The following is a 14,421-nucleotide window of genomic DNA, read 5'->3' as shown; positions in this document are numbered from 1 at the left end:
GCTCTGAAACTTTTACTCATCTCGTTTTCTTTTTTAGGAAAATGAATTGCTACAATTAGTGCGACATGGCGCCTGATTAAAGTCGCAACAAAGAAAAGAAAACCTTACAGAAAAGTTGTTCCTCACCAGCCAGCAAAAGGTAAACCAAGGAGAAAATAGGTTCCAGGCTACATAGACATATATTTCACATATTTCTATGGCCTCTAAAAACTTCCGAAATCGTAGATGACCTGTAAATATCTATCCAAAATCCTATACATCTCTCAGTTTGCCTTCAAGCTCCGGCAAAGTCGTATCCGGAGATAAATCAAATGTATGCTCCGCTGACAACAAAATTAATGTACAAAATTTTTTTTCAATCTGCTTTACAACAAAAATTTATAAACAAAATTGTCTCAAAAAATAATCTACTTTTGTTTAAATTTCCTAGCCAAAAAATCAATTCAGTCATGTCTCAATCACGAGTGTCGGTTAACCCTCCGACGAACCTCAACGCTTCGTCGATGGTGAAGCAAAATAAGCTGAAGATTGCATATCCTGTGGCCCATAAGGATGAGTCTGTGAATGAAACCATTCATGGTATCGGCGTAAGGGATGTCTATCGCTGGCTGGAGGATCCTGAGGCACAAGAGACTCATCGTTTCATCGATGCACAGAATGCCATCAGTCAGCCCTTTCTGGAGAATTGCGACGAGTGGCAAAATATCAATATGAAGCTGACGAAGCTCTGGAACTATCCGAAATATGGCACACCCATGCGCAATGGCTGCTTTTATTATTACTACAAGAACACAGGGCTCCAGAATCAACATGTCATGATGCAGCAGGACTCTCTGAAGGAGGAGGGTCGAGTGTTTATTGATCCCAATGAACTGTCCCCCGATGGCACCACGGCCATAACGCAGGCCTCGTTCTCCGATGATGGAGCCTACATGGCATATGGCCTCAGCGAAAGTGGCTCTGATTGGGAGAAGATACGCATCCGCAAGGCACAGGACTGCAAGGACATCGACGAGGTGCTCGACAAGGTCAAGTTTACTTCCATTGCTTGGACTAAGGACAACAAGGGTTTCTTCTACGGTCGCTATCCATGTCAGGATGGCAAGACCGATGGCTCCGAGACTAAGCAGAATGAGCATCAAAAGTTGTACTATCATCGCCTGGGAGAGTCGCAGGAAACGGATACAATGGTTTTGGAGTTTCCCGAGCAACCGTCATGGCGCACCATCAGCGAGGTCTCGGACTGTGGCAAGTATCTGATTATATATATCAGCAATACAGTGCGCGATAATATGCTATACTACGCGAACATCAATGCGGGTGAGGAAATCTGCGGCCCGATGAATGCCCATCCGATTGTCGATAAATTCGAAGCCGATTATGAATTTATCACCAACGAGGAATCTCGGCTATACTTTCGCACCAATAAGAGTGCCCCTAATTACCGCCTGGTTATAATTGATGTGGAACATCCTCAGGAAGAGCATTGGAAAACGGTGATTCCCGAGCACGAGAAGGATGTCATGGAGTGGGCTTTGTGTGCCCATGATAATAAGCTTGTGGTTTGCTACATACGAGATGTGAAGAGTGTCCTGCACTCGTACGAATTGGCAACGGGCAAAATGTTGCAACAATTTGATCTGGATATTGGCACTATTTCAGGGGTTTCTGGCGAAAAGAAATACTCGGAGATTTTCTATAGTTTTTCGTCCTTTCTCACCCCTGGCATCATCTATCAATATGACTTTGCCAAGCCCGAGGAGGAGCCGAAAGTTCATCGTGAAATTAAACTGAATTTGGAGGAATTCTCGAGGGACTCGTATGCCGTTGAGCAGGTGTTCTACAAAAGCAAGGACGACACCGACATACCCATGTTTATTATTCGCAAAAAACGCTACACCCTAGAGCCGCGTCCTTGTCTACTCTATGGATATGGGGGCTTCAATCACAGCTTAATGCCTTCCTTTGGCATCACAGCCGTCACGTTTATAGATGCCTTCGATGGGGTTGTGGCATATCCGAATCTACGCGGCGGCGGAGAATATGGAATCAAGTGGCACAATGCCGGAAGACTACTGAAGAAACAAAATGTCTTCGATGATTTTCAAGCTGCAGCCGAGTACTTGACCTGCAACAAGTACACCTCCAAGGATCGTTTGGCCATCCAGGGTGCTTCGAACGGGGGTCTACTCGTTGGGGCATGCATTAATCAGCGTCCGGATTTGTTTGCCGCTGCTGTTGCCCAAGTGGGCGTCATGGATATGCTCCGTTTCCACAAATTCACCATCGGACATGCCTGGTGCTCCGACTATGGCAATCCCGATGAAAAGGAGCACTTTGAGAATCTCCATGGCTACTCGCCGTTGCACAATGTGCACACCCCAAAGGAAACATCGAAGGAGTATCCGTCCACTTTAATTCTAACTGCCGATCACGATGATCGTGTCAGTCCTTTACATTCGCTGAAGTTTGTCGCCGCCCTCCAGGAAGCTGTACGTCAATCGGAGTTCCAGAATAATCCGATACTCCTGCGGGTCTACACCAAGGCTGGGCATGGCGCTGGCAAACCCACAACAATGCGTATCAAAGAGGCCACCGATATACTGTCCTTTTACTTGAAGAGTTTGACAATGGATACAGTCAATCTTTAAGCAGAATATACACACTAACAGGCACAAAAATCTGATACTCAGATACACACAGAGGGATTTGTATCTTTAAAAACAGACCTTTTAGCAGCAAAAGATACCACAGCAGCAGCCTATACGAAAATCAAACAATGTTGCCGTAAATGGGCTGACAATCTAATACAATTTCAATTAAACTGAAAATTGTTCATGGAAATTAAATATCCATGCAGATATTCTCCAAAAGCTGTTCTTATTTAAGGTTATTCAAGTAGTAATAGTCTTATATTTCACATCTTTTTAAGATAATATCCAGCTTTGATCAGGGTCTAGGCAAAATGAAGATGAGCATCTTCAATTTGAGAGAAACTTTCACTTTTTGACCAACGTTCATAATTAAGTTTCTAGTTAGCATTTATCTTTTACCACTTTTCCTATGTTTACATTCAGAAATACGACATTCCCCTATATTTAAAGAGAGTATACCGTCCTGGAACTTATAAAACCATTTCTATGGATCTTTAGAAACACTGCTTTTGTTTTACAGCCATCAACTTTTTCAATCGCTTATCAAAATGATGCCGAGCTCCAGCTTAACTAAATGTTCAAAGAGACTTCTTCTTAGTAAGTTGTTTGATTCAAGAAGCTTTTCCGTTGATCAGAAAGCCCTAACACAACTAAAAGGTCTTAAAAGAGCCTCTTTCTGTTTTGATCCGTCTGCATTTATTACTTCTGTATCTTCAGAGAATTTCTCATCGGAATTCACTCAAAAAACTACCTTATCGGGGTTTCCCTGATACTACTAGAGGCTTAATTTTTTCCGAAACAATATGTTAAATCCCAGATCAAGAGGACTCCGCGGTCTCAAAAGCGATGGTTATATTTCGATCCTTAAGAACCTATACTTTCTTGGACTGCTTGAGAATATTGCCTCATTTGAAGCTTCGAGGAGATTTTTTCAGGCCCATTTATTCACTACCTATTTTAGGATTTAGAAGGATCGAAGAAACTGTCATGACGGCGATGGCTAAACCCAAACTCCCCCAACCAAGCAAACCCCACATATAATCACATGATGGTCGAACGATTAACGCTCAATACGGTCGCTGATCATGCGATGTACGCTGGGGGGTTACAGGCGACAGAGACAGACCTTTGGATCCAAGAGACAGACCTGCAAGGCATGCAGACCTGCAAGACCTGCAGCCCACTGCCCACAGAGCACTTTTGGTAGGTAGCTGGCTGGTTCTGGCTTCTGTCTGCTGATCTTCTGTTGTGTAATGTTTGCTGCCAACTGCAGGCAGGGACCCAGCATGTGTGCGAAGACCTCTCCCCACAGCCCCTTTTGGTATCTGCTGCTGCTGTCTGCTTGTTCTCGGGCGCTTTTTTGGTATCGAGGCAACGCGATCGAAAATGGATTTGTATCAATATCGACTCACTAACATGATTCCAATAAATTAATATGCATACCTGGCAGGCAGGCACCACAGACATCGCCGACAGCGACAGGAAAACAACGACGACTCGAACGACTGTTGTCTGGGTACTCTGTCGCTGTCTCTGTCTCTGGGTTGGTGCCTTCCTCTAGTCTTGAGAGAGATCTCGATCTACAAAGCAACACGATGATGCATGTGCAGTGTCTCTAAGTTGTGATCGTGTTAATGTAAATAATTGCCATAGCAACAGGCAACCAGCCCAATATCCACTGCTAAAACTGCCACAGACCCACAGACATCGGGCATCGGTCGTAGAGATGTAATTAAAATCTCTTTCTCTCTCTCTTCTCGCTTCTCACTTTCGGCCTTCTTCGATGGCGGAGATCTCTGTTGACTGATATGGCGAGTAAAAGACATACACGCAAGGTTCAAGCATGATTGCCGGGGCAGCTTTAAGGGCAGCTTTTGCCTGACAGTTTTGGTAGATTTTTTGTATAATTTTCTACGGCTTGCTAAGTGTTTAGAGCTAAGTGTTTCTGGTAAATTTAAGTTTGTGGCACAATCATTTGCACAACCATCGATTTGGTGGCTGCTGCGACTGCAGATTGCACGTGACCCGAAAGGGGTATGGGATTGGATGACTTTTGTGCCTACTTTACTTACTCGTATGTCAAGCGAGCAGGCGAGGAGGAGGCAGGCCCATGCCTTTCTTGTTTTGAAACATTCTACTGTCTTTTGAGGGTTTTATTTATGGCCATTGATGCTAAAGATATAGCACACAGACAGCCAGACCCGACTGGCATGGACTGTTTTTTGCGGGGCTTATTTTTCAATACAGATATCGGGATGCAAGCCATGGCCATGACATGGGATGAAGTGATGGCAGTTAACAGGAACAGAAAAAGAAACGGCCAAAGCCATAGCAAAACCTGAAGCATGTTTCTGCCATTTTCCTTATCGATGCATTGTTGATTAGTCTTAAAAATAAAATAAAAAAATATGTATATATTTTTGGGTTAACTTACCTTCACGCACTCACACTCCGATCCGCTTAGTCCTTCAATCAGAGTTGTCAGAGTTGTTTTCGCTATGTCATTATTTGTGGGAACCAATCCATGAAATTCTCTCTGCAAAAAAAAAGTAAAATCATGACTTGAAGCCGCACAGCAATCAATCAATCAAAGCCTCAAATCAAAAATGTCAAGAAATCCCAAGACTCTGCCTTGAGTGGCTCTCTGTATACACCAAAATAATAAAACGCTTCGTACGCATCACAACTTTTATGCCCGGTACACAGTAGGACATTTACCTTAATATAAGCTGCGGGACGGGGTGGGCTTAGCCACTGCAAATTAATTTCTTCATTGTGGCTATAATAATGATTCCATCGGATCCCAATTTGGTGATCTGATAGATATAGCCATTCCCTATGGAATGCCGTTTTTAGTTTTATTTTTTCTTCAAAATTTTGGCTGTGGGAGATTTTCACCCTTTGTAGGGGCGGAAGGGGGCGGGGCTCATTTTTGAAAAATTCTTGTAACAGTGAGAGCATACAGAAGTTAGGATGCTAAACTTGGCTGCCCCATCTCCTTTGGTCTCGGAGAACTAGGCGCTCATAAGGACGGACATACGGACAGACAGACAAGGCTCTATCGACTCGGCTATTGTTGCTGATCAAGAATAATGATTCCATCGGATCCCAATTTGGTGAGCTGATCAAGAATATGGGGTCGGAAATGTTTCCATCTGTGCGTTACATACATTCGTTATTCCCCACAAATACAACATACCCTATTTACTCTTCGAGTACCGGGTATAAAAACGAGTTCAAAACACCATTACACAATGGCGCACATATATGACAGATAATCGAAAGACCAGACGAACGGATCGATACATACATTATTGGTTGAACTCCTCTCTCTGTACGTATCTCTACCCACAAACACTTGAGAGGGATTGCTTTGGGTTATTTTATTACGAGTATTTATAATATTCATTGGTTTCTTTTATTCCCAGTTTGTGGGAGAATTGGAGTGCACGAACTGCTTTGGAGTACACACAAATAAAGGTTAATGAGCTTTGTGGATAAGTTTTTTGTGATGACAAATGACATAGAGTTGGTCTAGATATGATTTTTAGTTCATTAAAAGAAGGAAAGCCATGGAAAATATATTTAAAATGGGGAAAATAATTTTGTATTGTGAGTTTTATTAGGTTTGAGGTTTTTGAAGTCAGGTACTAGTTTCCGTTCAAGTTCAATAATATATAATAGATATAATGGTTTTTGGTCGTTCTATTTAATCAATAAATGCAGTAAAACCTCCCATAATCAGCTCAAATCATCTGACTGATATTTATCCTGGCCTCCACTCAGTGAAGTAAAGGGTGTTCAAGTGTGTTCTATATGAGGAAATGTGGCCACAATCAGTTGTCATACTCTTTTTCTGTTAATTTAACTCTTCATATCTCTAGAAAGTCGTCTACCACCTCCCGCTTAACCAACGGAGGAGCACTGCTGCATGACTTATGGCACTAGTTATCATAAAAAGTGGAGCTCTAGAGGTTATATTAAAATGTAGTTTATTATTTATTCATTATATAACAACACATCTATCATAATCAGCTCTTTTCATCTTTATCCATCCAAAAGAACTATTTTCAAAGAAAAGAAAAATACCTCTTTTAATTTCTTCAAATTTTCACTTTATAACACCTACAAAGTACTCAAACTTTAACACATAATTTTTAAATATTTTCTTTCTGGGGTCTGTTTGTTTTGCTCTTTCGATGCGTTGCGAACGCGTTGGTGTTCTGAAAGTCAATTCGTATTCTCTTACAATTGAGAGCTTTCAAGTGTAATTTCCACGAATATCATGGATATGGGATACGCTGACAAGCAAAAGATTGAGATGCAGATGCTACACGGGGACTGAGGCACGGGCAGCTGTTTGCTGTGTGATGTGCTGTGTGCTTCTAGGCCCATTTTGTGTTGTTATAGTCCCTAAAGTACTTCGGTGCCACAGTTCTGTTGCTGCTGCTGGTTCTATTTCTGGTGCTGTTGCTAGTGCGAGTCTGTGTGGGGAGTGCAGCAAGCAGTATGTAGCATGCATCAGTGTTGCATCTCTGAAGCATCGCTCATATCACATCAAAATAATCAAATTTTTGATTGAGAGCAGTTAGTGAGTCTTTGTTTACTCGATCAAAACCGACTGTTCAGAGAGAGAGAGAGAGATAGAGAGATCGATATCCATATATGAGATCGAGAGCTTCGCTTCGACTGCGTTTCGCTGCGTTTTTACTTTATGTCCAATCATGTTGTTGATATTGATAATGACATTGATGGCATCGAAATCGAGGGCCTGAACGGAGATCCGTACACATCCACCACAACTCGATCACCAATCTCGAGTGCGAATGCATTCGATTGTTGTTTGCCCGCTGATTTACACTGCTGTTACCTGATCTCTGTCTGTATGTCAATCCGTGTAGCTGAAATCCGGCACAGTTCGATGGAATTCGATATTCGAAATCAATTCAAAGCTGTGTTGTGCCTTTTCAAGTTGAATGATGATATTGACATTACCCCTAAGAGGAGGAGACACTTCAAAGCTCCGTTTGCTGTGCAACACAAATTTCATGTAAATGATAAATGTAAGCAAGTGCTGGTGCCCCAATGATTTCTTCAAGATACTTATAATACCCGGTACTCGGAGAGTAACTAGGGTATAATATATTTGTGCACAAAGTATGTAACACACAAAAGAAAACGTTTCCGACCCCATAAAGTGTATATATTCTTGATCAGCATTAAAAGCCGAGTCGATTGAGCCATGTCTGTCTGTCCGTCCGTCCGTCTTGTTGAGCGCCTGGATCTCAGAGACCATAAAAGCTAGAGCCACCAAATGTTGCACCCAGACAATTTTGAAGATAAAAGAAAACTGAAAACGCCATTCCGTAGGGATTGACCATATCTATCAGATCACAAAATTGGGATCCGATTGGACCATTATACCCAGAATGAAGAAATTAATATGCAGTGGCTAAACCCACCCCGTCCCGCAGCTTATATTTGTTTTTTTCACATTCTCTCACTGCCTCAGGCGCGAGTGCTGGTATGAGAAGTGTTGTAGATGTAGATGACAGATGAAGAAAAAATTTAAAATTTGACAAAACACCGCTAAGGTGTAGATGTAGTACTGAGTGTCGGGTATAAGGTTGTGACGCGTAAGAAGCGTCTCACACGTCCCTTCTCGTTTTTGTTTTATAATGTTTTCTCATCATTAGACAGACAATATACTCTGAGAGTGGACTCTCTACACATTAATCAGGCTTGTTGACCGATCCGTTGGCATTCGAGTTTGATTGATTCGCTGCACTTGAGAGAGAGCAGCACCAATACCAGTCAATACCAGTCATTCCTCTGTGAAGATTGATGGAAGTGAGAGCCCAAAAGAGGCCAATTGTTAGTGGAGTCTTTGAAGTTAAGAACTCGACGTATTTTAGGTAGATTTTAGGGTAGAAATATCATAGAGTGAATTTGTAATAATAATTGGTAATAATTATAATTACAATTATTTCTTTAATTAATAACTCCTCCATCGGAGGATCTGTTGTCGAAGCAAGCCATAGTTTGCTAAAAATCGCACTCTAAATAATTTTCCATCAATTATTTTAGTTTCCATATCCCTTTAGAAACGATGTGAAACTTGATAAAAGTGTGATCTACCATTACCCATCTACCAGAAACCCCTCAAATCCTTACCATGTGCTACATTTCAGCCTGGAAAACACAAACAGTCAGCCTCACAGTGCCAGCCATTTCGAACAAAGATAAATAGCTACTAGCATAACATATTCTACCTAAACAAATGGTTTTTAATGCTCAAAGAATTCGCACATTTACAGAACGAATGATCGACACAAAGGAAACCTTCTCCGGCAATTAAATAAACAGTTGCCGAAAAACAATTTGCCAGATTGACACCATATCGACTGTGTGGACTATTTGGAGTGTCGTCGTCTGTTGTATTTCGTCAGAAAACAATGAAACGCGAATGGAAATGCTGAAAAATAGAATGAACAATTTTCTTTTGTTTTTGGCACATGGCAATGGGAAAAGAGCGAAAAGAGGGAGAGAAGAGAATGTCAACTGTGTGCAGCAACGTGACTTGGAATTCTTTTGCGGTTTTTCTTTGATTGGCAATTTTTCAAAAATCGTCAACATCTCGTCGCTGCCGCCGGACAGGCACGCCTCAGGTCACTCAATCTCTCAGCTCTCTCATTCAGTCACTCATCCAGTCAGCCAGTCAGGCAGTCGTACAATCTGGCAATCGGTCGGCCCCGTTTGAGGTTTTTGGTTATTTATAATTCGAGGCGATTGATTGATGGAATCGCTGCAAAGTCGGTGACACTTGGAACTGAGCCAAAAATAAATAACCGTCGGGCGACTCAGGGCGAGGCATTGACAGCTGATTGCAAAAGTCCATTAAGGGACGAAACTCTTCGGAACGCTGGCTGACTGGACGACGAGGTGCTGCTGCTGTTGCATGTAAGCATAGCACCGTGGCTGGGACAGGAACAGGGACAGGGACTGCTGGCAGGGTGTGTACTATATTCCGCTGCAGCAGCATCTGCATTGAGGTTTTGTGTGGCACTGGCAGCGAGCATCAAAAGTGCAGTCAATCAAGTGAACAAAATTGGATAATTTACTCCCACCCCCGCCCTGCTACAAATGGAAAAAAGAACGAGAAGGGACGTATGAGACGTTTCTTACGCGTCACAGCTTTTATACCCGGTACTCAGTACCTTAGCGGTTTTTTGTCCCATTTTACATTTTTTCTTCATCTGTCATCTACATCTACAACACGCTCCTTTACCTCTCCCCGCTTCCCAAGACCCACACACTGCAGACTCACTTCAGAGGCAGATACGTGACAGAGGCAGCCGCACACTGCGTGAAGGCGTGAAGGCTGCAGGGGGCGTGGCTCATTTTTGAAATACACTTGTAACAGTGAGCATACAGAAGTCTGGATGCAAAATTTGGTGACTCTTGCTTTTATAGTCTCTGAGATCTAGGCGCTCAACAAGACGGACGGACAGACGGACGGACGGACGGACAGACAGACATGGCTCAATCGACTCGGCTATTGATGCTGATCAAGAATATATATACTTTATGGGGTCGGAAACGTGTCCTTCTGTGTGTTAAATACTTTGTGCACAAATACAATATACCCTATTTACTCTTCGAGTACCGGGTATAAAAACCCAAAACATTTTGCGTATTACAAGAGCAGAGAAGAGCCCTGCTCTGCCCAGAAAATCATCAGAAACATACTCCAAAGTGTTTTGTACGAAGCTTTGCCTCAAATTATACACTTTTGGGGTCTGCAAATATCTGTTGCGGACAGTCGGCTTAATAGAGAGAATCAAGATTCTGCTGCTTTGGCTTCTGTAGCTGCTGCTAAATGTGGCTCCTCTCTCTGGACACTGGAGTTGCAAACAAATTGTTTAACAAATGAAATTCAATTTTCACCATTCTGTTGATGGCTTGTAAACGATAGAAATTTAATTTTTTCCACATGTCTACTGCAAACAGTCCAAGTGGAGTCGTCGATTGTTTGAGCCAAATTGTGTGGGGTAGTGGTGTACTCTGACTTGTTCTTATGGCTATGGGGATTGTCGGATATATTGGAATGTAATGATTAGTAACCAAAGTACCGAGAAAATACCGGATAGTACCATAAAATAATGTAAAACGTGTAGGGACGTTTGAGACGCTTATTACGCGTCGCAACTTTTAGACCCGGTACTCAGTAAAACATCTTCATAAAACATCATAAAACCTTAGTTGTTTTTTTTTTTAATTTTACATTTTTTCTATATATGTATGTATGTCATCTACTTCTAAATCACTTATCATTCCAACACGCCCTTTTAGCTCTCCCCTAGAGCCACATACGCACGAAGCAGAGTGTGGAGTGAGAGAATGTGCAAAAAACAAAAAAGATGATGGACGGGGTGGGCGCACCCATTGAAAATTATTCTGGCTATAATAATGGTCCAATCGGATCCCAGTTCTAACAGTAAATAGGTATAAAAAATTGTATTTGTGCACAAAATGAATGTATGTAACGATCAGAAGGAAAAGTTTCCGACTCCATAAAGTATATATATTCTTGATTAGCATAAATAGTCGAGTCGATTGAACCTGTCTGTCCGTCTGACCGTCTTGTTTGTCGGCTAGTTCTCAGAGACTATAAGAGCTAGAGCCACCAAATTTTGCATCTTGTCTGCTGTATGCGCGCACTGTCATGTAGATGTAGATGACAGATTAAGACAAAATTTAAAATTAGAAAAAAAACCGCTAAGATACAGATGTCCTACTGAGTACCGGGTATACAAGTTGAGACGCGTAAGAAGCGTCTCACACGTCCCTTCTCGTTTTGTTATACGAAAAAGCAAAATGAATGGTTTTCCTCTGACTGTTTTTTCCGGTTTTGGGCGCAATTTATGCAACATGAAATATTCATCACTTTATGTTTCATTGTGTGTACAGATTGTGGGCAAATCTGAAGCTTTGTGCTTTGTATAAATCAAGGGAATGAAAGAATCAGTGCAAATCTCCATACTTTCTTGTATGTAGACGCTCCCTTGAACCTTTTCCGTCTGGTTCAGTTACAGATGTATCAGGTGTTTGTCAATATTATGACACAAGATAATATATTCTCCACATACACAGAATAGTATCCCAGTATAGTGTTCTTTCGGTCCAGACAATGTTTATTCTCTTAAGATGCATTTCATGATGATCGGCCAGAAATTGATGAGACACAAAACTGGAAAGGCAGGCACCTCTTATTCAGCTAAAAGCATAATCCTTGAATGATGTCCGCCGAGAGCTAACTTCAGGTATTGTAAATGTGGATATCCATATAATTGCAAATAAATGATTCATGATTTATGAGCAATTGATGCGCCAGCTAGAAAAATAAGCAAACAAAAAAAACAGAAAAACTCAGAAAAAAATAGAGAGGGAGCCGTGAAGATAATTCCAGCTGGACGACATTTAGTGTCCAAAGGGAAAACGCGCATCTGACATTTACGACCATCAACTACTACCAAAAAGCAGGAGTAGTCAGTCCGAGGAGCAGCATCCAAGTGAAGTGTGTCCCTGGTCTGTGACATGTGGAGACTGGATTGTGGACTATGGCCAATGGCAGTTAATGTTCATGATGCCAACAAACAGCAGCAAAAAGGGAAAAATAAAACCCTCGACTCACCAGAGTTACATAAATTTCAAAACTAGCCTTGCAACACACACGAGCGAGGGCTCTGGCTCTGGTTCTGGTTCTATGGGCTATGGCCTGCTCTGCTCTCTGCATGTCCCTTCATTCCGCCACAAACATTTCACGCAGTGACGACATGACACACAGAGCCTCCGCTCCGCTGCCACTCTCACACAGGACACTCGCACAAGCAGGACATCATCGTGGCCAGAAAATACACACTCAAAATATTAGAGCAAGACACACACACACAACAGAAAAAAATACCAAAACACATAAACGGGTGAGAAAAGGCAAAGGCTGACCTCATCCCTGATATAACACAAAAAAATGCAACAAGATAATGCTGAAATAATTCAGCACATCGAATTAACGATGCTCTAGGAAATATTAGATGGCTGTAGTTTGGAATCTTCCAATCTTCAAAATTCCTGTGGAGAGTTTATAGAAACATTTTTAACTAAGTTATTTTTATAAAAGTAAAGTATCAACGTATGATTTAATACCTAGCAGAAGTGCATCATTCCTTTATAGAATTGACTGAATCTACTGCCTATAAATCTGATATAATATATAGCCTAATTAAAGGTCAATTTTTGTATGGATAATACAGAATATGTTCATTAAAGAAATTTTAGAAATTCTAGGCAAGCTATCAAATTTCATAGCCAGAACTGATGGTTGTCATTATTTTAGTAAAATTTCTATAGCAACAACATATCTTAACTTCAATAGTTAGCATGATAATGAAAAAAATAGCTCATAAGCAGAACCCAAGTAGGAATAATTGATCAAAAGATACCCTAGCTATCAATCCCCATCGAATCTATGTAAAATTCCATTAAAATAACTATCGAAAAACTAACAAACTGCTTTCAAAATCTCGAATACTCTCTCATTTTCTCACAAAAGAGTAACCCCCAAAAAGTATTTAGTGGGTGCGTGCAGCGCAGCGTCAAGAGGCCAGTGTGCAAACGGCCAGCGGCAAACAGGACCCCACCTACGAGGACGCGTGTTCTGCGATGCGTTCTCTGCCCACCAGCATTGTCGTCTCATGGACTTTATTCCCACCCCGCACCAGTCAGTGATATGGCAGTCAGAGACTGCTCTGGACAGGGCCACGAAGAGCACTGCGTTTAGAAGGAGGGAGGAGTGGCAGTGGCAGTAGCCGTAGCACTGGCCTGGCGTGCAGCCGTGGCCAAATTGGTTGATAGCTTGAAAAACAGTTTTTGCACACAGATCCGTCAAGTTGTATTTTGTGTGACAGACCGCAAAATGCATCATCACCAACATGAGCGATGAGATGAGTGTTGTTCTAGTTGTTGCCTCTCGGTTGTTGTTCTTGCTACTGGTTGTTGTTGGTCTGCTTATGCTGCTGTTGATGTGTATATTTGCAGCAGTGTCCTTCTGCATCCTCCTGCTGCTGCCACTGAGCGTCCCTTCATCTCCAATCACCATCTCAATTCCACATTGTCGAGTAATTTACGAACATTTTTCGGCATGTCCACAGGAATGGGAATGGGGCCTGGAGTATGGGAATGCAATGTGTTGCCTGCTGCATTTCACTTTGGTCAGAATGATGATGCTGATGGCAGGCAGGCAGGAAAGGAGGGGACAGGGGACTCTGGTACATAGTGTGACTGAGGGGTATAAGTGTTGTTAAAACATGGGGTTAGGCGGAGTGCAGATCATTTGCTGTTGTGTAGAAAAGTGTTTACGAGGCTAAAACTTTTCAGTATACTATTTTTAAAGCACACGCGCTTAACACCAGTGAAACAGTATAACAAGATACATTTTTATGGATTTCAAGTTACAGAATATATGGGAACCTTTGGAATATACTTTAATACTTACTTACCATTTGATTCTTAAAACTTTAACTTACAATAGTTACATTTATTATCCATACATTTAATAGCTTTTCTGTTTTTCTTTACAAGTATTTCGATAATGAAAAACTCCAGAGTAGTTATAGTCTTTAGCACTGTTGTCTTTGGTCGCAAGCCCAAGAAAGTATGGGCAGGCGTGAATATAGCCATCGTTATCAAGTTCATTAGAACTATAGAT

At 41.8% G+C, this 14,421-nt stretch overlaps 1 protein-coding gene across 1 annotated transcript; it reads left to right on the top strand.

Annotated features, from left to right (window-relative positions):
• Positions 1-428: 428 nt before the first annotated feature.
• LOC117591079 (prolyl endopeptidase) lies at positions 429-12,607 on the top strand. Its single transcript, XM_034284182.1, has 3 exons — positions 429-2,672; positions 7,895-7,898; positions 12,589-12,607. The coding sequence occupies exon 1, from the start codon at positions 450-452 to the stop codon at positions 2,649-2,651; it is 2,202 nt and encodes a 733-aa protein (XP_034140073.1). The 5' UTR covers positions 429-449; the 3' UTR covers positions 2,652-2,672; positions 7,895-7,898; positions 12,589-12,607.
• The last annotated feature ends 1,814 nt before the right edge of the window (positions 12,608-14,421 follow it).

Source organism: Drosophila guanche, unplaced genomic scaffold (genome assembly GCF_900245975.1).
Source record: "Drosophila guanche unplaced genomic scaffold, DGUA_6, whole genome shotgun sequence".
Lineage (NCBI taxonomy): Eukaryota > Metazoa > Arthropoda > Insecta > Diptera > Drosophilidae > Drosophila > Drosophila guanche.
The sequence above is the reverse complement of the archived record's forward strand: the minus strand, read 5'-3'. Positions and strand labels throughout refer to the sequence as shown.